Source organism: Pseudonaja textilis, chromosome 5, assembly GCF_049901715.1.
Source record: "Pseudonaja textilis isolate UNSWEBS1 chromosome 5, rPseTex1.2, whole genome shotgun sequence".
In the NCBI taxonomy this organism is placed as follows: Eukaryota; Metazoa; Chordata; class Lepidosauria; order Squamata; family Elapidae; genus Pseudonaja; species Pseudonaja textilis.
In genome coordinates, this window is record NC_141994.1 from 43,978,361 (window position 1) to 44,004,625 (window position 26,265).

Below are 26,265 nucleotides of genomic sequence, written 5' to 3' on the forward strand. Positions count from 1 at the left end.
AAAGATTTGCAAGTTCCTGTCAACTATGGGAAGGGTGAAAGAAGGGCACTTTGAAAAAAATGATATATCTAATTGCTTGTAAGATTTTCTGAAATCTAAATTTGGTTTTCTTCCTCCCCTAAATTCCTACTAAAAGAAATAAAAAGGGTGTTTCCTTAATGTCATTGAGGCATGCTTTATAAATAACTTAGCAGCAGAAATGAAAGAGGCATAGTTGGTCTCCAGCCAATTGGCCCCAAACCCTTACTTTAGTTGAATGCATTCCAGAGGGATGAGCAAAAGTCACTCCCTACGTAGGTTGAAACTAGCTTTACACAACTTATACTCCACCAAGCTGTGTGCAAGTGGCAGTTACAGCGAGTTCCCTTCCCTCTGTTCAGGAAGAGGAAGAGTCTTGAGCTCTTTGGGACCCCCTTCTGTGATTGCTGAGCTGTGTTTTCTTTGAAAATTCGTCAAATAAAGTCTCTTATTCTCAACTCTCAATTCACATCATTGCAGAGATCAATGAGCAAATTTATTTCTTAATTATTCAAGACGTATCATTATTCTGGACTATATTAGTTGCTATTCTCAGTAAGTAAGTGAATGAATGATAATTCATTCACTTACTGATAATTTGAGACAGCTCATAAATATGCACATATTCATCACGCTATTCACTTTTGGTAAACGAAGTAATGCAGAGCACCTCAACTTCTTTTGCAGTAGTGACTGGCTACTGTGTTCCATTTCCCTTTACTAAACATTCCGTCTGATGATATGCTGACTTTACTTCGAATCAGTCTTAATAGCCACCTAAAATATTCTACAATTCAAAGCTATTCATTTTATTACGTACATACATACAAGCTCACAAACACATGTAAAACACCTTCATATTTACACATTTTCTATTACCCATAAGATTTAAAAGTAGGTTTACATGCCCAGCAAAAAGCTCCATTACTCCCCAAACTTTTCTCATGGTCATTTCAATTTAGTCAAACTCTGGCAAATACTAGTCTGGGAACATTTAACAAGCTAAGACCCCTTTGAGGGTCCTTGATGCTCTTTGTAGTAGCTGGTATACTTGCAGATGTTTCATTACCCAAACTAGGTAACATCATCAGTGCCAAGACCCCATTTATTTTGTTTTCACTTTTGCTACTTTCTTTGTATACAGGAATAGTAATAGTATTCTTCCAATTTTCAGCACAGACACAGTTTTTGCACGCTCATTAAGTCACACAAACACTCGATAAACCAATTGTATTGTCACATTTCTTATAACATCTACTCTCCCAACTTTACCAGTTTTCAAAATCCTCAGAATATTTACGACGTCCTTTTTATCATTTCCTATCTTGGGAACCAACATTTATGACATTCATTTCAGTTCTACTGTTTCAAATATCATTATCATTTCTATACAGACTTCCAATATTCTCTTACTTTTGTTTCACCCGAATAATGTAATCATTTTTGCTTTCAATTCCACTTGTTATGCTGGAAATTCCTTATTTGGCTGTCTCCCCCCACTTTCCAGAATGTTTTAAAATTTTTGTAAAACTCTGAACTTTCTCTGCCTTTCTTAATCTTAACTGTTAATTTCTCTCTTTGATTACATTCCTTGAAGCTATGTTTTTATTTCTCTATTTATATTATACAACATGTTTCTCTTATGCTCATTTTTTTTTTTGCAGCAACCATTCTCTGATATGCATTATTTTTTTCTTTTATCCCCATACATCCTTTTTCAGCCTTCTCACTGGCATCCACTTTCCATCCATTCTACTGGAAAATCAATTTATCTTTTAATACTTGTTCATTCAACCTCATAGTTTCTTTTCCTCGGGGCATTCCACTTTCATTTTAGTTTCTTTTATTCCTTTCCTTCCATATCAGTTTCCCTCCAAGGTCTGCTCTTAACAATACCCAAAAATGTCTTGCTCTACATTCAGAACATCTCATCACCTTACTATCCCTCATTGATTCTTTCAATTTTTCATCATAAAATAACACATTGATAATGCTTCCAGATTTATATCCATTCTTTTACCATGGGTACATTGACATATTTGAAAGAAGCAGACTTTTTTCTAAACAGATACTTTGTAGTCACCTTTTTTATTTATTCTTTTGGTCAGTTCCACTTCATCTTTTTCCCAATCCATCCATTCATGTCATCTAACTTTGTGCCATGGATCATGTTCATTTGGAACACTGTGCAATCTTTTTTTTCCCCAGACTTATTTCTGATTCTTAACCATCACCAACCTATCAATTCTTATTTCTAGATATATGCGTAACAAATTAGATGACACCAATTCATATTTTATGACATGCATTTTATCTCTGCTTTTCATAACTAAATCTATGTTACATTTAAGTATATGGAGGAATACTAATTAACTGTACTCAGCAAAACCAGATCACCTTATTCAGTTCTATTACAAGCCTCTCCTTTTTTTAATTTCATGGAAACCCAACCTATCTGTTTTTCGCTCATCTATTTCATCATCATCAGAGTTGGAAGGGACCTTAGAGGTCTTCTAGTCCAACCCCCTGCTCAAGATACAGGAGATCCTATACCATTTCAGACAAATGTTTGCCAATCTCTTCTTAAAAGGCTCCAGTACTGGAGCATCCATAACCTCTGAAGGCAAGCCGTTCCACTGGTTGATTGTTCTCACTGTCAAGAAATTTCTCCTTAGTTTAGGTTGCTTCTGTCCTTGGTTAGTTAATTTCATTAGTTAATTACTGTTTGTACCATTTAGTCTTCTTACATTCCAGGCTGTGCCCTTCCATACGCTATGATAGATATGGGCCATAAATACTGACTTTGCTACCCATCATGGTTTTGTTCAATTCAGTATTTGATATAATATTTTTAATAATATAGAGAAAGTAAAATTACTAGCCTTGATCATACTTGTGCCACATGCAGCATTCCTTGCTACCAATAAAGCCAATAATGGTTAGGTTGTTTGGGATTTTTTTGGCCACTATGACCTGCAACTACAACCCAAATCCAGTGTTACTTCAAACATGCTTATGCTATCCTATGCAAACTAGGATCTCTAATCTAGCAGCTGCTTTATAATTCAAAGTGCCTACATCCCACTAACTAACATATGCAATGCACTGACATACACTTAAAATATGTAGTAAGTTATTTCCTTAAAAAAATGAAAATAGCATGTGGGAGCAGCCTTTATCAGTTTGAGACAGCAGAGGCCAGAAAAGGAATTTTACATTTATCCTGTTCTATTGCAGCTGATTTGGATGAAATATATATTTTGGAGAAGATCCAGAACAAGGATTGTACATCTATAAAAAGATTCCATACTTACAAATAATACAAAAATAACATAGTGACACTCTAGCATAAATAACAACAATATACTGTCCTTTCCATAAACACACAAAGGCAAGTAATCCTGACTAAAAAAATCACAACCTACAGGCAGGAGATTCATTTTTTTTTACTGTGTCAATCCTCCCAACCTTTTCAGAGCAACTTTCTTAGTAACTTAGTTAGATCATGTATCTTTCTTTGGAATACCTGAGTCGGTGCTCAGATTAGGAAATATTATTATAAATCTATAACTAAACTCTATCTGATCAAAATTTAGCTAAATTGTTCCAATAACCCATAGATCCAATAATCATTCCATGTCAAAACTGTTGGTTCTCCTATATTTTGTATTCTGAGTGAGAACTGGGAAAAGACATATGCTCTAGCAATAACAAGATGCCTTTTGCAAATCAAAGAGTCTGTGTCAAAAACCTAGAATTACAAATGTAAAGACCTGCATTCCCAGGCCAAATTTCCCATAAGGAGACTGTTTTTGTCACAATAAGAAAACATGAATTTCACAGCCAGTGTTGGGGGTCACATCCCCTTTCCACATTGGCACAGAATGTACAACAGCATATACAATTCTCTTAATTTCCATCATAAATAAAATGTTCGAACACAGAGCATAGTAACATCTGTTACATATAGTATATTTATTTTTAGATGATCTGGAGGGCTAAACTAGCACCCTATCCTAAGAAGAAGAAAAAGAACCCAATCTTGTTCCCATACTAGTTTAAGGAAGCAAAACCAGGAAATTCCTGAAAATTTGTAGGTATGATCAACTTCTGCTCCAAGACCACACAGAACAATGGAGAAAGTAGGAACCTTCTACACACAGACATTATTTTTGCACAAAAAATAGCACACAAAGGTGTTATCTAAGGCTGAGGGATCTCCTTGTCCCACACCCTCTAAGTTTCTCAAGCTCTAGGTGATAGAAATTATTGGCTGACTGGATCAATGGCAGTAGAGTCTGTTGAGAGGTGAGCCAGTCAAAGATTCCTTCTCCACCCAGCCATAGGACTGGGATAGGATAGCCAGTTGACGTCATAAATTTGACTTCATCTCCTGGCACTAGAATGTTATATTTATAACAGCACCAGGAGTAGTGGAACTGGAATAGGCGTGCCTAACTCCTTTATCCCCCTGTTTTTTCTATTTGCTTTTAAAGCTTCCCGGGAGAGTGTGAGAGCAATTCTTTGCTTGTCCATGCAAGGACAGATAAGCAGCAAGAACAGAGTATTTTTCAGGTGGGCAGTGCAGGCATATCCCTTTGCTGTCGACAACAACTCTTCTTCTCCTCTGAACCAGATCACAGTCAAGGTAAGTCCATGCCAAAGCTTAATTATGGGAGCAGTAGAGTACACTAATCCTAGTAACAGGAACAATAAGGGTGGATCTCTCTCTCAAGCTTACCAAAGACATTTTGTTGTATTGCGTCCCTTACCTGATATGCCTAGTTTAATAGAGATGTAACATAGGTTCAGCAAAGTTTTTAAGAACTTTTCATATTTCACCTTCTGAAAACCATTTTAGACTATTATAAGGATTAATGGATAGAAGAGAGCACTGTCCTAGGGAGAGACAAGGATTCATTCAGGCTCAGCATGAGGTTTTCCACTGGTGATATTTAACTAGTTAGATTATTTTCTCTTTTATCTTCTTTTTGTACAATTATTGGGAAGGTAAAATATCCTATTTTTCAGAAACTTTTCACCGAATAGCTTGGATAAAGAGAAGACTGGAAAGGGTAGAAGATCTTTTCTAATAGAGAAATCATTATTAGATAATTTTATAGCATTCATTGAAGCCTGGATCTTTCATGGTAATTTATTTCCCAAAATGATCTAAAAAAAAAAAAAAAAAGTCCCGGGAGCACAGCGAGGCATGATGTAGCTCCAGTCTCAAGTAAGGAGGTGTCCAGAGTAACACTGATTTGGAGACACCTAGACTTGCCAAAAGCTTTTTCAAACAAAACACTATATGACTTGTGTGACCATCTTCTCCAGGTAGAATGTTAGACAATCTGACAAGAAAAGTTGGAGCAGTTCTTGGCCCCTAGAAAGCTTAGGGGTGGGAACCCTGAAAATGGCATGCTTAATGGCAGCCTGGTCCCTGTCAACAGCTTCCCCTTGGAGACTGGGCTACCTCTTCTCTTTCTTTCATCTTTTAGAGAACTGGATAAGACCTCCCTCTTACAGAGGAGTTATAAAGAGTGAATTTTATGAAAGACCGCAGATTGCCCACCCTGATTCTGTCCAAGATTTAACATTTCAAGCATTTAACATTTTATTGGTTTTTTAAAATGTATCATTGTAGACCACCTTCCATTACTGAAAAAAGTGACATACAATCATAATAATAACTAAATAAATATTCTTTGTTGCCATGTAATGCCATCAGGATTGTATAACTCAGAACTTGAGAGTGTGGGAGGTACCAGATTTAAAGTATAGACACTGATCTGCTTCTGTTAACCAGTTTGCTTTCTATCAATATATAGCAAGGATCAAACCACAATCATTTTTAATACAACAGAGATAAAAAAGAACCATAATTTGTGGATTGACAATGTATTAATATAACAAAGTTGGGCTGTGATTTTGGAGAGGATTTGTGTGTAAGGGGACTGAGTTACATTCTTTGTACTGTTATCAGTATTAGCCTACCTAGATCTGTTATGCTTGTGCCTAACAGTGGATATCACATTTCCATTTTTCAGTAGATTGCTGCTGAATTTCAGGAGGGGTTAAAAAAGATCAAGATGTCAGCCATGACCATGTGATTGAAGCCCCACCTATTTTGTCCAAAGGTCGCACACAGTTGTACCTGCCATTTTAATATTTTCCCTCCCCCACAGGGGCATCTCTGTTTATGGGATCAATTAGGTTAAAGTGGCAGGTGTAACCAGGCATTCCAAACCCTGTTCCTATTTATACATGTTTTGCATGCATCTCATGCATATAAAAAAGGGTGGGGCTTCGATTACTTAGACACACCTGCCATTTTTGTTATTTATCTGCCCTGGATGTCTCTGCCTGCCACTTCCCTCTTTGTTTATAGGGGTTGCTGCTGCTGCTCCTTCAGAAAAAAATAGATTATCGTTTACAATAAAGTCCTGGTGTTTGATGGATCGGGTTGTTCTTAAATTATAGAGACCCTTGTAGTGTTTTTCCTATTTCTTCTCCTATGTAGAAAAATATGGAGTTCATAAAAAGATGTGCCTTTTTCTTGCAGTAAGGGCCTTTCCTATGGTTTGATTTCTTAATCTCAGTTTAACTGACCTATCTCCATCCCATTATTGGATCCAGATTCTATGCCCCAGCACTGTTCCCAATCCGAACAGATGATGTTGGGCTAAGAAAATCTGTGATCTAACTTGGGATAAGGCCATTTTATATTTTCATGTGAAGCAAATAAGAAAGTACTTGATTCACACAAAAAATCATGGGCTGCCCCCTAACCCCACTGGATGAAAATAGCTTTTATCCATGGGCTGTTAGACTTTTAAATGAAACACAACACCACAACCAGTTTTAATATGACAGGAGGCTCATTTAATTTCATTGTACACATCTTATGCATTGACAATAAAGGTTTGAACTTTGAACTAACTTGGTCTGTTTTTTAACATATTTATAACCCAAAATTTGCCTTATTTCCTACAGGTTTTCTTTTAAGACAAGTCACCTGAAGTGCCATGACTACTACTGTACCCCCAGGCTGTGGCAACATACAGTATGACTACAATTTGCTCTGTAATACCAAAGCTTATTGGGGAATTATTCTGGAAGCTCTAGCAGCAGCTGGTGCGACTGTCACAATCATCCTCATTCTGGTGCTTTTTTTCCTTATCAGTAAAACCCAAGACAATGCAAAACGTAGCCTGATCCCAATCCAGTTTCTCTTCCTCTTAGGTACTCTAGGAATTTTTGGGCTCACATTTGCTTTTATCATCAGGCTCAATGAGCAAACCGGTCCCACACGTTTCTTCCTTTTCGGGGTCTTCTTTGCCCTCTGCTTTTCCTGCCTTCTGGCTCATGCTTTGGACCTCATCAAGTTGGTGAGAGGAAGACGTCCATTTTCAGCACTAGTGTTGCTGATTATGGTCCTTAGTTTGACTGTTGTACAAGTGATTATAGCCGTACAATATGTAGCAGTCAATATCAAAGCCTTGAAGGCTCTACACCGTGTGATGAATGACGAAAGACGAAGAGACTTTATTTTAATTCTCATCTATGTATTTTTCCTGATGTTTCTCCTTTGCATAGTTTCCATGTTTGTGTTTTGTGGCTCATACAGGAGGTGGAAGAGGCATGGTATCCACTTATTCTTCACAGCTTTGTTCTCCATAGGCATTTGGGTGGCATGGATTGCTACCCTGATGTATAATACCAGTACTTTAGGGCTAGCTGATGATCTTCTCATTGGTATTGCTCTGATAGTAAATGGCTGGATTTTCCTGTTTCTGTATGCAATACCTGAATTCTGTGTCCTCACTGCTCCACGGAAACCTGGAGACTACCCTCTGGAGAATAATACTTGCCAGCCAAAGGGCATGAAAAAAACCTATGGAATAGAAAATCAAGGTTATGCTCAGGAAGACAACACACAAGGTAAGAACAACTAATATATTCCAATGAAAAGAAAATGCTAGCTGAAAGAAAATGCTTCAAGCAAAAGATTCATAATATTATTCAAAAAGCTAACATTACTGATGAATAACATATACAGTAAATTGATTGATCATTAAGCATTAGTTCAACTACTGGATGTATTAATAATCTTTAAGTATACACAACAAGGCCTTTATTCTATAATGGGTTTTTTTGAAATGATGATGATGATGATGAAGAAGAAGAAAACAATAATAAATTAAGCACCCTTATGTATCTTGATTCATCAAACAAATTGCTAATTAACTTTTCGTGTATTAGAAATACACCATTCTATAACATAAGAGAACATCATTTTTGCTATTTTAATAAACAGTGAAAAGCACATTAAAATTTTACGCAGGGTTTCATCAATTAAAACCTATCTGCTTATTAATCAGCCAAGATTTTAATTGAACAATCCACTAATTGAAATATGCAACTTTGTTAAAAATTTCTCTGATAAACTAATCTGTAACCAGAATTAATTTAATTAAAACGTTATTTGTTGAACTGCTTGAAAGGCTTTAGTTGAACCTTTTGTTAGCATGAAAAGATAAATTTGTGACACATACACATTGTGACTGTCTAAATATTTCATTTGCTTAAAGAAGAGTTGGGATATCTAAAATTGTTCAGAAGCATCAATAACAAAGATGTTTTGCAAGAACCCTTTGCAAGAATTAATCATTCCTCCTTATTTCAATGCAAACAAGAATATCTTATGAATTGCATATGTGCAACAAGAGTTGGACTAAATGAGGAAGATTTTAGATTTACTGTATATGCAAGTCCTGCCTCCAAATATCCCATGGGATTGTCTACTCCTAGAACACTTCCATCCACCTATCACTATTGACTTATCACTGTTTACACTATTTTTTTGCTATAAAATCTTCATAATTGACAATCAACATTCCTGTGGTTAGCTGTGGTGGTGCCGTGGTTAGAATGCAGTATTGCAGACTGATTCAGCTCACTGCCAGGAGCTCAATCCTGACCTGCTCAAGGTTAACTCAGCCTTCCAAGGTCAATAAAATGAGGACCCAGATTGTTGGGGGGCAATATGCTGACTCTGTAAAGTGCTGTAAAGCTCTATGAAGCAGTACATAAATCTAAGTGCTATTGCTATTTCAACCTGAGATATGCCTACCAACCTCTTCATCATCTCACCCCATTTGATTTGCAGCAAGAAAGAGGGTGAAAGGCAGAGGTGGTATTCAGCAGGTTCTGACCAGTTTTGGAAAACCAGTAATGGAAATTTTGAGTAGTTCGGAGAACCGGCAAATGCCACCTCTGACTGGAGATTTTACAGTATCCTTCCCCTGCCATGCCCACCAAGCCACAGCCACAGAACCAGAAGTTAAAAAAAATTGAATCCCACCACTGGTGAAAGGGACATTTTCCACATTAGCTGGCAAGCCCTGGAAATTGGCAAGCTATGGCATTGTGGGGTGGGGAGGGGGAATCCCAGGACCTAGGAGATGGCATGTGACTCATCTTGCCAAATGGTCATACATTCTTTATAACTCTTTTTAAGAATAGATTCCAAAAATAGAAATAGAGATTCCAAAAATAATATAAAATGACCTTTTTTGACCTAGTGAAACCTAGAGGTGTTGAGATGGCACATTTGAAATGTACTAGGAATTGAGCATTCACAGTGGTGTCAACTGGCTTCAAAATGACCGATGTGGCTCTTTTTATATCCCTGCAATGTGAACAATAGATGTTAAAAAGGGGTGAGGCTTTGATTCCTCAATTTTGCCTGTCATTTTGAAGCTTCTTGGGAATTCTGAAGCTATAGTCCCAATAAATTACTATTTTTGTTTATTTGCTTCAGTGGACATGTAGCGCATGGCAGATTGGGGAAAGCTGGCATAAGTAATCATGCTAAACATTGTTATTTTGAACCAAACTAAATTTATTTATTTACTGTATAGTAATTCTAAGACTCATTACCTTTTGCCTTCTTGCATCTCTTTCATCGTTCCAGAAGAAAATACTGACTCATATGTCCCTTATTCAACTCATTTTCAACTGAAGGTAAATGAAACAATTTTTCTTTCATTAGCGTAACAATCAAGTGTTGTAGGAGGTACGTTTAACATACTTAGAAAGTTAGACATCTGGGGAAAAGGGTGATATTCATATAGACTTAGTAGTTAATAAGTCGCTTTTGATGTGATAACTAGTTATGGTAATATTTTTGTGAAGATGAAGAGTTTCCTGAGCAGAAAAAAAGTAAAGTGTTTGTAAAAAGCTTTAAAGTGCTTGTAAAATACTTGATAAAAATTGATTCTGGGACCTAGTACAAGTGATTTGATTAGGCTTATAACATCAGATATTGCCCTCAGAATACGTTCAGAAGGTAAAGTGTGATTTCAGAGAGAAATGATATATTTCCGAGTTACTTTTCTTTATATCTCGTGTTATCAGATAAAGCTAGGTTACAAAAATGTCGGTAACTACCAGATGGTAACTTAATGTTACTGATATTTTTTGGTCATCCAGATGTTTAGATGCCTAAATATGGCAATCCTACTTATACCGATAGACCTTTATGTAGTAATTCATCAAGCTCAGCATTTTTGTTATAGCCTCCAAAGCACCACCTAATTAACGATAGTAGAGCAAGCATTGTGTTGGTGCTATGGAGGCTACTGAAGGCAAACAAATGATAAGTAAGTGCCATTTCTTATCCCAAATGTGCTTTTTCAAGAGGCAACTGGACTTTCTGTTTTTTTCTTTGAAGATATTTCGCTCTTCGATGAAAAGCAAAACATCTTCAAAGAAAAACCAAAAAGTCCAGTTGCCTCTTGAAAAAGCACCTTTGGGACAACCATGACCTGGATGACTGAGAATCTCCATAAACGTGCCATTTCTTAGCATACCTAAACAGTCATTAAGGGTGTTCTTGGACCTGCTATGCTTTTGTTTCTCTTTAGTTTAGAGATAGGCTGCATAAGCTAGCCATCTAGTACAAAGCATTCTACATTTGACCAATTCATGGTTAAATATCTAAGCTCTGGCTTTCCTTCTTGATAATTAATGAGATAGTAAAGACTGCCACTCTGTCTTTGAAGGAGAAAGGTCCACTCTTTATAGGTTCCTCATGTTCCTCTCCTCCAGGAGCATAAGAGTGAACTAATAAGAGCCTGCCTTTTGGGGCTAGGTACTACTTTATAATCTCAAAGTTACAATTCTTTTATCTTCTTTTTCAGAAGCTTGAGCCTCAACAGGAATTCTCCATTCCCCGCCCTAAAACACGGACCAGTCCATACCAAGGGTATTCTGGAGGGAAAGATATCAAGCAATAGCAAGGAGAAGCAATGTTGAGTTGACTGAGATGTTGGTATAACAGTGCTTCAGTTTTGCAAAATCAGGGACACTGCTTACACTGCAGTGGATGAAGGAAGATGGTTTTCATTTTCTTCTGTAGGTCTTCTGGCTCAGCACACGTAGCACTTTATACCTCTGAATTCAGTAATGGACCTCTTTTGCTTCCTCCCCCCTCACACAATTATAACTACCCTCCATCAAATCTTTATTAACTGGGCCTTCACCCTCGATCCACATGTGGAAGGCTTGAAGTGGGATTCTTCCTCTGTGTTTATTGGTTCCCTGTGTAATTTTGTCTCTTTCTTTGCATGAGTTCCAAATTGTTCTCTGTATAGGAGGAGCTTAGACTCTATTTTAAATTTTTCACCATGATGGATGGGGAGCAATGCTGCCATGGAAGGCGTTCTTCCCATCAATCAGAACAGAGCTGGAAGGGGCCTTGGAGGTCTTCTAGTCCAATCCCCCTGCTCAAGCAGGAAACATTATAATGATCACATATGGGCTGGTCACCTTATAAAAATAATGTCTCTAAGTTCTATCAAGATTTTTTTTCCTGTGAATTATTTGTCTGAGCTCACTTTCCCTCTGCAGAGAGATTTATCCCAGTCATAGGGGCTGCTGAACATAGATGTGGAGAGCTTGCTGACCATTACTAGTCTCTGAATTAACTCTATTTACCTATTTATTTTGCTCTCAAAAGCACTGAAATTAGGATGATCATCATGATGTTTAAAATACAATTTAATGACCTTCTGTTTATACAAAAGGGGTCTGGTAAGGCAGTCATAAGAGGGGTATAGTTTTCAGTTTAAGTCTGATTTATAGATTTCCACAGTGTATAATAATGGCAGCTATTCATTTGCACCACCATTCTTAGCCTATAGTGCCTGGGATGAAGGGAGACGACACATCTGGGACATACTAGACAGGGGGCAACAGTGAGGTAGGTAAGTGTAGGTGGCAAGAACTTCTGAAATGGTTGCAATGGAAGAAATGGACCCTACCGTAGGGTCCTTGAGAATAAGCCTTATTATACATAACCTTTGCCAATATCTGTTAAAATGTATACCAGATAATCTAAGAACAGCAAATAATAAGAACCTTAAAAGTAATTGATTTTAGAGAGAAAGGGGAAAATCTTTGGCTCAAGTGAGTGACATCAAAATCTCTTATGTTACTTGACTTACTTGACTTTTATAAGGAGAGTCAGACAGGTGTTTACATTTCCCCACTGAAATCAATGGGAAAACACAAGTATATGGTATTCTGTATTTTGTGGGAAAGCAGTCTGGGAGGGTTGCTTATACACTTTTGTCTGCCTTATGTAATATTTATATAGTTCTTATATTACCTTGAATATAGGTACACATGTAATAAATATATAAATATTATGTGTTTGTACCTCGTCCTTTTGTTAATTCCTTTTCATGTGGTATAGTTTACCAAACAGATGCGCTCTATGCACTTATGATGTACAGAGAGTTCATTAGAAGTCCATTAGCATATTTTAGAACACATTATTAAAGATTATCATCCATGGAGCAACTTTGCCTGACCAGAATTTTATAGCTTGCCAAGAAAAATATCTGGGTGATCTTGCTGAAAGCTTTGCTGAAATTAAAATATTACATCAGTGGCACAAAACAATTTGTAAACCAACCGGCACACTGTATGTACACCTATGGAAGATAGCTTGATGTTTTTATGTTTTGTTTGTTTATGTTTGTTTTTAAAAACTGATAAAATAAAAAATAAAAATAAAAAAAATATTACATCAGTGGCTATAGCATTCCTCTAATCCACTAGCTTAATATTTGTCAAAAGAAAAAGAGAGAGAAAAAGAGGAAGGATACAAAAATAGTCCGACATGCCTTGTTCTTGCCATAGAATCACTGTCCTCATAGGAAATCCCTACGCCACTGAGGCCAGGGCCTTTATTTCATGCAGGTATCGAAACTAAACCGTGAGTGTGAGATGGCTATCTTGAACTGATTGGATGCCAGCCCCGATCTGAAGACATCAAGGGATGGCACATACATTGTGACACTTTCCTGTTGTAACTCTAACAATGGTGCAATTTTTGAAGATATATTCTTATTTTTATTCAAGAAACAACTAGAAAGTCAATCTGGCCACTCCAGTAATCTTGCTGGCTCATCAGCCATACCTCCTATGAGTTATACAGCTTCTGGCTACAGAAAAGATGCTGGCCCCAGTTTAAAAGGTGCATTTCCTTTAAAGGCTGCAGGAAAAAGGGCCAGATCACTCTCAGGCATTAAGTCCAAAAGTCTTTGCTTTATCAGGGCACTATCATCTACAAATAAACATCCTATAAACCAGTTCAGCTGCACTGAGATTGCTTTTGATTCAGTAAAAAAAAAACTTGTAAATGTGCGTACCCAAAGTGATACCCCTTTAAATATTAGAAGGCTTATTTCTGAGTAAACACATTTAACCAGCTAAGCCAGATGCCTGCAATGATAATCTATTGGCAAACCATGTTACAAATGCTCCTGTGAATTGCTTTGGGAATTGATAACAGCTAATAAAACTGGTGAAATAAATAAATATTCACGTTCATTTTCTCTTCCTTCTTAACTTGCATTTGGTTTTGCTCTCAGTCTCCAGGATTCCTCTTACACTGTCTTCCATGTGGCTTTTCCAAATTCTCTTTTCATTCATTTTCTGTATCTTTGCAATTTTGGTGGGGGTAAGGTTAGGGGGTCCTCCACAGGTGTTCTTTCTTTCCTCCTATGTTTAAAATCAACATATTGCTCTATAGTAATCAAAGCAAACATCTGTTTGTTTGTTTTACTACGGTGATTGCAGGCAGTGTTTCATTATACAAGAAATATTTTCATCACTTTTATTTTAAAGCAAATAAACAGAAAAAGAGCACCTTTTCCCTCTGTCAAGCCAAAATATTTGATCGTGTTTGGCCAGTTAATATTAATGGGCAAATCAAATAATCTAGACTGGAATCTTCAAACAATTTTGATAATGGGTTTGGGTTAGATTCTGTCTCTGATAAGATTCAATCATAATTATAAAACTCTCAGAAGAAACTGCTTGGAACTCCAACTCATATATACCACTTTTTGTATGAATAGTTTTATGTGAGTACTGGACAAGTGCTTTTTTAAAGCTTTGCTTCCTGAAAAACTTCTGATGATTATGATACTTCAAACCGAACACAAATATAATTTCAGAATGACTATATCATGTGGGAATCTTGAGAAATATGAAATTAACTTTTAATGACTATAATGTATTTAATCATATAATGTTTCTGACATGCAACATGAGTTCAAAAGGATGATAAGTGTTTTGTTGCTGATTTTCATTTGTACTCTGTCTGATGTATCTCACTGCAGTGTGCATTGATGGATTCCAGTTGATCTAATACTGTTTTTCCATTGTGGCAATGTCCTGATAAAGCTTTTCACCATGTTTGTGACTGACTGCACCTAGATTTTCAGTCCAAGTGTGAATACAGAAAACAAATCTTCAGTGACATGTTGATATCATGGTCTGGTATGCTATAAGACAGGAGTGTGAAACTCGTGGCCTGCTGGCCATGCCCATCCCCAGTTTAACAAAGGGGTAAAGAGTCACGATACATCACGTGACGATGACATGACACCATGAGTTTGACACCCCTGCTATAAAGTTTGTATACCAGCTGAAAATTCTCAATGACTTCCTTGAATGCTTTCCAAGCAATTTTCTCTGAGTCCACTAACAGATCTTTGAACCACTTGTCATTGATGGTGTATCTGATCTGTGGACCAACAAAAATGCTTTCTTTAATCAGTTATTGTTGGAAACATCTGCTTCAGGTAACGAAAACTTTCACTTTCCATTTTCATTGCTCACACAAAAATTTTTATCAGTCCCAGTTTGATGTGAAGGGGAGCCAAAAATTCTTTATTAGATGAACAAGTGGTTCATGTTCCATGTTTTTCTGTCCTGGAACCAAATTCTTTCAAAATGACCATTTCTTTTTAGTGTATAGCAACTTTCTTGCATGGCTGAGCCATTTGCATATGTAACAACAGTACATGATGTATCTAAGCTGCATTCCAGAACTGCTACCTTTAGATCTCCACAGATATTCCAGTTATATTTAGTGTACTGGAGGTGCTTCAACAACAGTTCTTAGGTGTTTGTACATTTCTTTCAGGTATGCAGCACAGGCAACAAGAACTAAACTGCCAAAACATAAGTTTTTACTTTTTAATAAAATGTGTTAGAAAAGATACTGGCAGAGTTCTTCTAATTTTTTTTTACAAGCCATGTGGGTTTGCTGCATCACTTTCCCCTTGGCAAAATATACCCCAGGATAATAAAACAGAATGCTCTATATCAGTGGTTCCCAAACTTTTTCAGTCCACCGCCCCCTTGGTGCTACAAACTCATCCTCGGTGCCCCCCACCCAGGGGTAGGATTCAAATTTCTGTGGGCATGGACTAATTTGAGGGTGTGGCTTGCTGGTCACGTGACTGAGTGGCGTGGCTTGCTGGCTGGGCATGGCTTGCTGGTCATGGATGGATGGATGGATGGATGGACGGACAGACAGAAAGAAAGAATGTGACAGCAGTGGCACTTTGAGAAAGTTAGTAGAGCAAAGCCAGGGGGGAACTGAAGTCCACACAAATTGCCAAGGTTGAGAAACATGGGATGAATAGATCAACCCAGCCATTCTGGTTTAGAGTTTAGCATGCTGTTTGATTCTGGCTTAGTCAATGATTTTCAAAGCAGTTTAATTTCTTTTGACCCCAAATACAAGGCTTCAGAGGATTCAATTGACACTAGCTAGTCAATTGCCTATTAGAGGGGCAACAATCCAGTCACTGTATTTTCCTGAGGTTAGTTTCAGCTGAGGAGTACAACATTTTTCTCACCCTCTATCTACTCCATTCCAAAGTATAGTATAAATGGTTAGTCCCCATTCTATGGTGTCATGTTTTTCAGTACATGCAACTGTTGCTCTTGTCAGGAAGGAACGTAGGAAAGGAGAAAAAAAAACCCTTTAATATAAGGAATATAAGGAAAAGTAAAGTATAAAAAAGAAAAGAAAAAGAAAATAGAAATCCTTCAAACTTTTCTGTTGGAACAGAGGAATGCTGCATCCCAATATTGCCTTTTAAAGCCTGTGACTTATAAAGGTGAAATAAATGGCAATTTTGCAAACAGCCATTTTTCCCACAACGCTCTATGCAAAGCAGCCATGATACAAAAAACAATGTTAGTTGTGGTTTCAGATAAACCAAAGTCACAGCCAAAATAAAATGACCTGGCTCTAAAAACTAAAGGATGTTCAAAGATATGTGAGGACTAGAGTGATACAAAGATTAGTGGGGAAGTGCCCTCAGAAGAACTACATTCCTTGCACTCATAAATTAAAAAAGAATTGCCATTTCAAAAAAGCAATGTATCAAGTAGCCCTTGTACTATGAATTTTAAATCGCATTTCATTCTGAATGCCACAGCAAGTTTGCATTTTGGTTTGGTTCTGAATTTGTTGACTTCAAATCCATGTCAAATATTAATCTAATAATGTTCATCTGCTCCCAAAAGGCACTACATGCTCATTTGATTTCTTAGTTGATGACACCTGGCTCAGAAAGAGATATCATTGTCCTCATGCATGTTTTTAGTGCCTCGGTACGTATTTCTATTTGAAAACAGGTAGCTCCTATTAAACTTGCCACCTCCTGATAATTGAAGAGGTGATATCTGGATAAACACTGATTCCTGACGGTGCAAAGATAGTAGATTGTAGCAAAAGGGTTGCCTGTGCCATTATTTCCTTTGCAGGTTAGCAAGTTGGCCACTTGATGGCAAACTTGCATCACAACCCTCTTTGGAATTGTGTTAACAATTGTTCTGACTGAATTCTGAGCTATAAGTCATTCTCATCCTTTCCCTCCCCACTTGTATTTTTCTCATTCACAAACATCCTTTATATTAAAAGATGATCCATACATGTAACTTTCTCTTTCCAATTTGCAAGTAACTGGTATATAGCCTGGTATTTTACAGCAGGGATCCCCAATCCTTGGGCCATGGCCCACTACTGTGCCATTACCGGTTCAGAAGTGGGACATGGAAGCACCAGGCTATGTGAGCCAGAGGTGGTATTCAGCAAATTCTGACCAGTTCTGGAGAACTGGTAGCGGACATTTTGAGTAGTTCGGAGAACTGGCAAATTCCACCTCTGACTGGAGATTTTACAGTATCCTTTCCCTACCACGCCCACTAAGCCATGCCCACAAAACAGGTAGTAAAAAAAAATTGAATCCCACTACTGATGAGATGGCACACACCGACACACACACCGGCCCACTGCTTGCACGGGCCAGTTCTACTCCCCTCCCCACTGGGCCACTAAGCCATAAAAGTTGCTGTAAATGCACTAAAGTGTATAATATAAGAGTTCTGACTTAGAAACACATGTCAGTACACTGTTTCTGACTACAAATACGACTACAAATAATTAGTAGACTATGACTTGGTGATGTTAGATTTCACCATAAAATTGGAGGCTCATAAAATTGGAGGCAGAAGTTTCAATATCCTGTGCTATGCTCATGATACTACTATGATAACCAAAAATGCAAAAGTAAAATACTAACAGGGCTTTGATGAGGCATATGGACTGCTTCTGAAAATGGGAACTAGGTGATACCTTCAGGGGGCAGAACTCTGGAACTTGACTCTGTGGTAATTTCATCCCCTACAATGGCCTCAGAACAGAGAAAAATGAGATAAGACCCCAGCAAAAATAATATATATGTTGAGTATTTAAATTAAAATTTTGATCATGAGAATTTCTGTTCCACAGAAAGTATTAATTTCAGTGGTAATGTAGGTCTCTCTCTGCATCTTTACTTTCTTTCAAGCTTGCTGCCAGCTGCCATGGAAACGGGGGGAAGTACTGGCATTTGGGAGGGGAAGCGTGCAGGAAGTGGAAACAGAATTTCTGTGAAGCAATGAGGTTTGGACTCAGAGAGGACAGCTTGGGTTATTTAGCATTTCCAAGGCCAATCAAATTGGTGTTGGAATGCACAAAGGGGGAGAGTTGCACCTGAATCAGAGACTTCCCCAAAACATCTTCTTGGCCGATGATTTAACTGGCTTCTGGGATGGACGGGGAATTCTGGGATTTGTTTCAATGTGGGTTTTTTTGCACAAGTTTTGCTTTAGATCTTGCCTGAATCTTGCTGCATTCATTTCCTTCCTAGTAAAAGGACCTTTCTCTAAATGTATGAATGTTCTGTATTTAATTGCATAATCCCCTTTCTTGTGGTCTTAAGTCTTTGCTTATCTCTATGGTCCAGTGAAATGCCAGCAAAAATATTATCAACAGGTACTTCCCATGGCTCTTGTTTGAATTAGGAAGTGTACATAATGGGAAGTATTATCGATGCAAAGCAAATAAAGTAACAAAGCATCCTCTGTTGCTCTACTACCTCCAATATATAGGTTCTTAAAGAGAATAAAGGACTAAAACAAAGCTGGCTATGGTAATGGGGTGGGGGTAGTATTTCTAGGAAACAGAAAACTATATTTGGACCTATCATAAATGAAAGGGTAGAATTAAGGACATGTGCATTGTTGCTTGGTTTATAGAGACAAACAGGTAAATCTGGAATCAGGATTGCACAACTAGGTGATGAAAACCTAGAATAATATCACAGGAAAAAAGAAGAAAATGTTTGGAAGATATTAATAAATTCTCATTTTAAAAATGCTGCATGAATTTAAGGTACAATAAAGCTGAGTGTCACATGCATAGATCAAAGAGATAGGAACTGACAAAAGAACAGCAGCAATGTTTCAACCCCTTTCTTCCAAATTTTACTTATATTGAAAAATTGCTTAATACTGATAGTCCTCTATATAAAACCACAATCGGGACCAGAAAATTCATTGTTAAGCAATGTGGTTGTTAAGCAAGGCATCACATGACCACACCCAATTTTACACCCATTTTTCCCATGGTGGTTAAGTGAATCACTGAGATGATTAAGTGATCACAATCATGTGATTGTGACTCGAACTTTCCCAGTCAACTTTCTCCATTAAGTTTGCTTCTTGGAAGCCAGCTAGGAGGATCACAGATGGTGATCACATGATCACATGCAAGACACTGCAACTTTCTTAAATGTGAGCTTATTGTCAAGTGCCTGGATCACAATCACGTAACCATGGGGACATTGAAAAATCATAGTGTAAGCATTGGGTGATAAGTCACGTTTTTCAAAGCTGTCATAACTTCAAACAGTCACTAAATGAATGGCTATAAGTCGAGGACTACCTATATGGCTTCCTAGCCTGCTGTCATATCTTGATGGTATTCTGAACGTGTCTTTGTATGATGGGTAAGGAAGCATAATTGAATTCAAAGCTCACTAAAGACTCTGCAATTATCCCCCAGCCCTAAATAAATAAATAAAAAAGCTATGAAAGGCTAGAAAAGAAATGATATCCAAAAATTAATTGTAAATTCACTTTTCCAAGCAGATGCCCTTTCAATTCTCAGTGTTGAAATCACTTTCGTGCCAATGGCAAAGGTATCATTTCATACTTTGTGGGAGAATGCAATGGCACAGCACTCTTGTATTTGCACTTTTCATCGATCACAACAACCTCATTGTGACATTGGGCTAAGAGCAAGTTAACTTGGTCAAAGTCATCCTATGGTTTTTTGATAAACATTTCAAAGCTGGGTTTCTTCAGTTCTAGTCCAACAGTTTTGCCCTGTGCCAAACTACCTCTCAGTGGAATGTGGAAGCTTTAATTCTGCTGATTCAGCTTAAAATCACACCTGTCAATGGTGGGATTCAAATAATTTAACAACTGGTTCTCTGCCCTAATGATTCCTTCCAACAATCAGTTCTCCAAACTGCTCAGAAAGTTAACAACTGGTTCTCCTCTCCTGGTGTGAACTAGCTGAATCCCACCAATGACACCTGTGTTTTTAGCTATCATTCTGTTGACTCAGCTTATGTGTTGAAATCCAGCATTTTTCATGCGCACTATTGCTAAGCCAAGTATCCCCTACTACCAGGGGTGGGATTCAACTGGTGTTACTACCGGTTCGGTGATTGTTTTGCGTGCACCTGTGCGCTCTGTGCATATGAGCACCAGACGCGTGCTGCGCTGCATGTAATACACTTAAAGCTGTGCCACTCGGACAGCTGATAAGCACTGTGTACAGGTGTGCAGCATTTGAAAAAACACCTTTTTACTGCTTTTTCAACCTCAGCTGTGCTGCACAAAGCAGCTGAGTTTGAAAAATCAGGAAATAAAGTTCAAATAACAGCCCGGGTGGGCAGGTGGGCCAAACAGCAGCAGACACAGAACCAGTTCTGTGTCTGCTGCTCTTCAGTCCTATAGAGCCGGCCAGAACTGGTAGCATACCACCCCTGCCTACTACTTACATATAAGTATTTGACTTTTCCCTATGCAAAGAATTGCATTTATTCATATAACATGGGTTCTGTTACTTTCAAATTGCTTCTCTAATCAATCAACAGAATTCTGAATTTTATTATTGCCATCTAGCTATCTTATCTGATTTCTTAATACAAGCTGATTATTGAAGATACCAAAATGGGGAGAGGAAGCGAACAAAGCCAAAATAACTCTTATTTTGACTCAGTTTTCTCTAGGAAGAACATATATACTCTTTCCAGCAGATGTGCAAAAACTGTTTGAAGTAGCAAGATGCCACCTCAAGTTGTAGAAATATAACCGGTAAATTCTGTTTGATCCAGAATAAATTCAGATCTCCATGTCAGATAGACTGTGTGTATAGAGGAAATATGATGATGGGTTTTTTTGAAGCTCACTCTGTTTCTCAGTCCAAGAAATTCTGGAGAATCAGGTTTTGAATTCTACCAGTTCGCACCTATTCGCTAGAACCAGTTGTTAACATTCTAAGCAGTTTGGAGAACCGGTTGTTAGAAGAAATTACTGGCCTAATCCTGTAAGGAAGGGAAACATTCTGGTGTTGCTTACAGAAACTGCCTCTCCATTAACTCTTATTACATTCTTGGCAGGACTAGACTTCCTGTCTCAGGAATTTCTCTGGAGGTTTTTTTCCCCTCATTTGCTGGTACTTTGCTTGTGTGGAGTGACCATTCAAAGTTACAATGGCACTGAAAAAAGTGACTTATGACCATTTTTCACACTTACGACTGTTACAGCATCCCCACAGTCATGAGAGGCCAGGCAAGGAGATGCGTGCCTTGATGTAAATGATATTGAGTTGGCCATGCCTAGCCAATAACACGACCACCAAGCCATGTCCACCACCTAAGCCACACCCACAGAATCGGTTGTTAAAAATTTGAATCCCACCCCTGTGGAGAATGGGTGAAGAACCAGCTAAGAAGAGGAGGGCAAGCATACTTATTTTCAAGAAAGGAAGAAAGGAGGACCCTGGGAGTGACAAATAAACCAAATTGCTTTCCTGTGATAAAAATTCCTTTTATTTTTCATACTCTAAGCATCACTTTATAGACAGTGGCCATGAATTTTATAAGACAATATTTCCCCACTAAGTGATTTAATAGGCCCCAGGTAAGTTATGCTCCCATTCTCTCATTTATTCTTGAAGTATACAAGTCCTGATCAAAGTTCTTATTTCTGTATTTCAATCTTCAGTCCCCACTGGGTTTAATTCAAAACTACATCTCCCGTTGTTTCTTTCATCCCCAGAAAGTGTTTCTCTGAGTCTTTCTGATGGAGAATTACCTCCTCTGACCCCTTCCCTTGAACAGCTGCCGTCATATTATCTGTATTATAGAATGGTTATATGGTTATATAGTTCAAATATATCTCATAAACCTCATTTATGATGATATAAAAAGGCATGGATGTGAGATATAGTACATGTCACGCATGCAAAACAGGCAATTCAGGCGCCAGGTTTTGTTCCAATTAATTTCCACTTATAAAGCAAATGGAATAATGACAGAATGAAGAGACTTCTAAAAAGACTCAAGAAGGATGGTTCTCAAAGCACCAGATAAATCTCAAAACATGAAGCAGTTCACAAAGCCAGAGATGGTTCTATATGAAGTGAATTAGGTGATAGCACTTAAGAACCAAGATGGCTCTGGCCAATTCTTGTCAGAACTTGTAAAGGTGGATAAGAATTGTAATCCTTCACATATATCACCAGAATAAGATACTGTGCACAATTTCGGTTCTTCTCACTTTGACTTTGACTTGGGTGGGGAGACATGTATGGGTGTGTATTTATGAATAAAGATTTTAGTTTAGAAATGAGTTGTGGAACTGCATTTGTTTTCACATTTCACATTTCTCTAGAAAAAGAACAATTTTAATCAGAAAAATAAGAGCTGAAATTGTTGTAAAGACCCTTTTTTATGATTATCTATAGGGGAATAGTGCTGCCTTTATTTGCTCTAATAAATCATCTTCTCTTACAAGCTGAAATATAGCCATTTGCTTTTTCATTCCTTTTTCTTCCATCAATGCTATACATTTGCACTTGTCACAGATAATATAGCATAATGTTTTCAGGCAAAGATGCCTGAAGCATTGCAGGTCACAATGGCAGAATCACATCTATCCATCTTCACTTCTGTTTCTTAAAGCATCACTAACAGGAATCATTTATTTCCCCTTGTTCCCTTCTCAAGCTTTCAGAGTAGCCATTTACTGTAAGGCTCTTCCTCATAGCTGAGTTAACAGGAGTGAGTTACTCCTTGATCCAGCAGAAAACTCAGGTTCTCTTTCCCTGCTTTTCCTGGTATCGACTGTAAAAGAAATAGGGGAAATAAGAAATTGGGTCCTTCTCCTGCTTCTCTTGCCGGGATTCTCACCCTTCCTTGCAAGAATAAAATTGCCAGAGCCACTTATCTTCAGCTGCAGGCTGCTCATAAGGGTCTCTGCTGCCTCCAGGACTGGTGTGGGAATTAAGATGCAGGAGAAATTGCTGTATTGTCATAGAACAGGGGTCGCCAACCTTTTGGACCTCAGGGACCACCAAACTCATAATTTTAAATCCTGCAAACCACTAATATGAACCCAGCATGCCGTTCACTGAAGCGCCTGGATTCCCACTGACAGGATGGGGTCCTTCAGGCACTTAGCTTGGCTGCCTGTTTCTGCAAACTTAAATACTCAAAGAGTCAAAACACCGGGATCTCTCCTCTCTCTTTCTCTTTCCTCCCCCCCTCTCTCTTTCCCTCCTCCCTCTCTCTTTCTCCCTTTCTCCCCCCCTCTCTTTCCCTCTCTCTCCCTTTCTCTCTCTCTTTCCCTCACTCTCCCATCTCTCTCTTTCTCCCTTTCTCTCTCTCTCTCTCCCCTCCTCTGTCCACAAGGGTGGGATGAGGGGAAAGGAACCTCTGAACTGGTGCTGCATGGTGAGAATCTGATGTCTGAAGGCCAACCAGCCACATGCTGAAGACCAGATGACTGGCGGGGAGGTGGGGCAACAGGGGTGATACGGGTGGGGGGGGAGCGGATGGACTCATACGCATGTGAGATTGCAGCATCGGAGCCCTTCCTGGTGTACACTGACATGCGAGGGGGTGGGGGTAAAGGAACCTTGGAACTGGTGTTACCTTCTGCCTCCATGTATCAAGGTTGAGCAGCTGCCAGCGATGCCCTCAGATGAAGATGTGGCGAGGGGAAGGCTCAACCCCCTCCCCTCCAGAGTTTCTCTTCTTCCTCGCAAGGGGGAGGCTCAACCCCCTTCCCTCTGGAGCTTCTCTTTCTCTTCGCCAGAAGTGCTCACACGCAAAGTGCTCACCGCCCCTCTGGCACCCGACAAGCCTCCTCCTTCCCGCTGGGCATGTGAGCACTTCTGGTGAGGAGGAAGAGGGGGCCGACCCTCCCCCTCGCAACATCTTCACCTGAGGGCATCACTGGCAGCCACTTCCCATGGCTCAGGAGGTTTAAGCTCTTCCCACTGCTGCTTGGCCTCATCGATGGGCTGAGGCAGGAGGCAGAAGCCACGACATGGGTTTGCTAGGGAGACGGCAGGATTGCCCCACCTCCCCGCAGCCATCTGGTCTTCAGCACGCTGTGGCCCACCAAAATTTTCTCAAGAACCACCAGTGGGCTGCAGCCCACCAGTTGGCAACCACTGTCATAGAGGGAGCACTGGTAAATTGGTGGAGCATCAAGATTATATGATTCTATAATGATCTGAAAACCCACTGGATGATTATTGGATTCTGTTAGGAGACAGGCAACTATGTCATACAAGGAACGGCTTCCACAGGTAGCACTTCTGTGATGATATGAATCTTCCAGGAGGAAGTGGATAATTCCTGCCTCTCGTTTTCTATTTATCACTTGGACATTACAGAAACATTTCAAGACCACAATTTGTGGTTTTTATGGCAATAGGTAGGCATTGAACATCTCTTTAAAGTAGGCTTGGCCTGGAACTTGATATTAAGTAGAGGAGAGATGGACTGCCATTCAAACAAATGAATTGGGTTGTTGGAGAGGAAGAATGGGTCTTCACAGACTAGAGGAGCTCTTATTTTCTCCCCAATTTAAAAGATACAGGCCAGTCTTTTGAAGACAACAAAGTCCATATTTTGGACAGAGAGGATCGCTGGTTTGAAAGAGGGGTTAAAGAAGCCATCTATGTCAAAACTGAACAGGCCTCTCTCAACAGAGGGGGAGGGATGCAGCATCATCTATCTCCAATCTACAACACAGTCCTTTCAACAGTTCCAAGGTGGCTCCACACCAATTTGCACCACTCAGGTGACCCTGGTGACGCAGACAAACCTCCAGGTGACCTTAATAACCTGCTAAAAGAATGCAAATGTCCAGCTGTCAGCAAGGAGTATAAATCCTTCCATTGCTCACCATCCAGTCAGAGTTGAAGAAATTTCTTGGATGAAATCAAAAGGTCCAGTTGCCTCAAAAAAAGCACCTTTGGGTTTCTCCCCAATTGTTTTACCTTGCTCTTATATAAGCCCCTCCTCCCCAACACCTGAGTTTTCCCATCTCTACCAGTACAAAAAGAAAGGAGAATGCATACCTCATGGCCTTACTCATGATTCTTTTCACAGCTAAGATTGATATATTTTCTTTTCTTTCTCTATGAAATTGCACTGACCTAGTTTTGTAGGCTTTACAGAACGTTTATTTATACTTTTATTATATAATGTTACATTCTGGAGGAGAGATTTCAAATGTCTACTATAGAATGGTTAGAAAGCATCTCCCAAGATTGCTGCTAAGGGGTTTTAAACTTCTTCACTTAAAGCTGTAGAATGAGCAGGGCCTACCTTGCAGACAATGAAGCCCCAGATTTGAATATGCTCCTTTTTTTGCATTTACATTGGATTCCAATTCAGTTTCCTGGAATTTGTCCTCCTCCAGCCAACATGTTTTTAGTACCCCAATCTTGTAAGCTTTGCAAAACATTTTATTTTGTTTGAAATGAGGATATTCCTGAGAACTGCACTATTCAAGCTAAGAAGAAAGCAGATGTTCAGACTGGTAATATGAAGAGGAACATTCTACATCGTTAAGAACAATATTAAAAAGAAATGCAGATGCTTTTTGAGTATCCACATTAAGTATCACTTAAGAATAAAAGATTAATTTCAAATAATTATACTTTTAAAAAACTTTTCTTTTTTTTTATTTCTTGACTGGATTATGGCTGTAATGAACTGAAATTGAAACAAATACATTGCATTTCCCCAGTGTAATACATTTAATTACACTATACTGCATCGTAATGCACTGCACTACTCTGTATTACAGTGTAAAATGCAATATTGTGCTATATTTCACTTGAATAGACTACATTATAATATTTGAATACTGGTATACACAAAATGGAATAATAGTTATAGATTAAATGGATATTTAATATTAGCTCCTTTCTCCAAATAGAAGAGGCTATAG

At 38.5% G+C, this 26,265-nt stretch overlaps 1 protein-coding gene across 1 annotated transcript; it reads left to right on the forward strand.

The window, feature by feature from the left end:
• Nucleotides 1-4,459: 4,459 nt before the first annotated feature.
• LOC113434439 (retinoic acid-induced protein 3) lies at nt 4,460-13,117 on the forward strand. Its single transcript, XM_087934675.1, has 4 exons — nt 4,460-4,666; nt 7,012-7,959; nt 9,995-10,044; nt 11,223-13,117. Exons 2-4 carry the CDS (start codon nt 7,044-7,046, stop codon nt 11,316-11,318), a joined length of 1,062 nt encoding a protein of 353 aa, XP_087790801.1. The 5' UTR covers nt 4,460-4,666; nt 7,012-7,043; the 3' UTR covers nt 11,319-13,117.
• Nucleotides 13,118-26,265: the final 13,148 nt, after the last annotated feature.

What these genes read in the sequence shown, in the direction of transcription:
- LOC113434439 (XM_087934675.1), top strand. Translation starts at nt 7,044, where the DNA reads ATGACTACTACTGTACCCCCAGGCTGTGGCAACATACAGTATGACTAC. An exon ending in TCAGGAAGACAACACACAAG is followed by an intron (nt 7,960 to 9,994) that starts GTAAGAACAACT and finishes TCATCGTTCCAG; the next exon opens with AAGAAAATACTGACTCATAT. An exon ending in CAACTCATTTTCAACTGAAG is followed by an intron (nt 10,045 to 11,222) that starts GTAAATGAAACA and finishes CTTCTTTTTCAG; the next exon opens with AAGCTTGAGCCTCAACAGGA.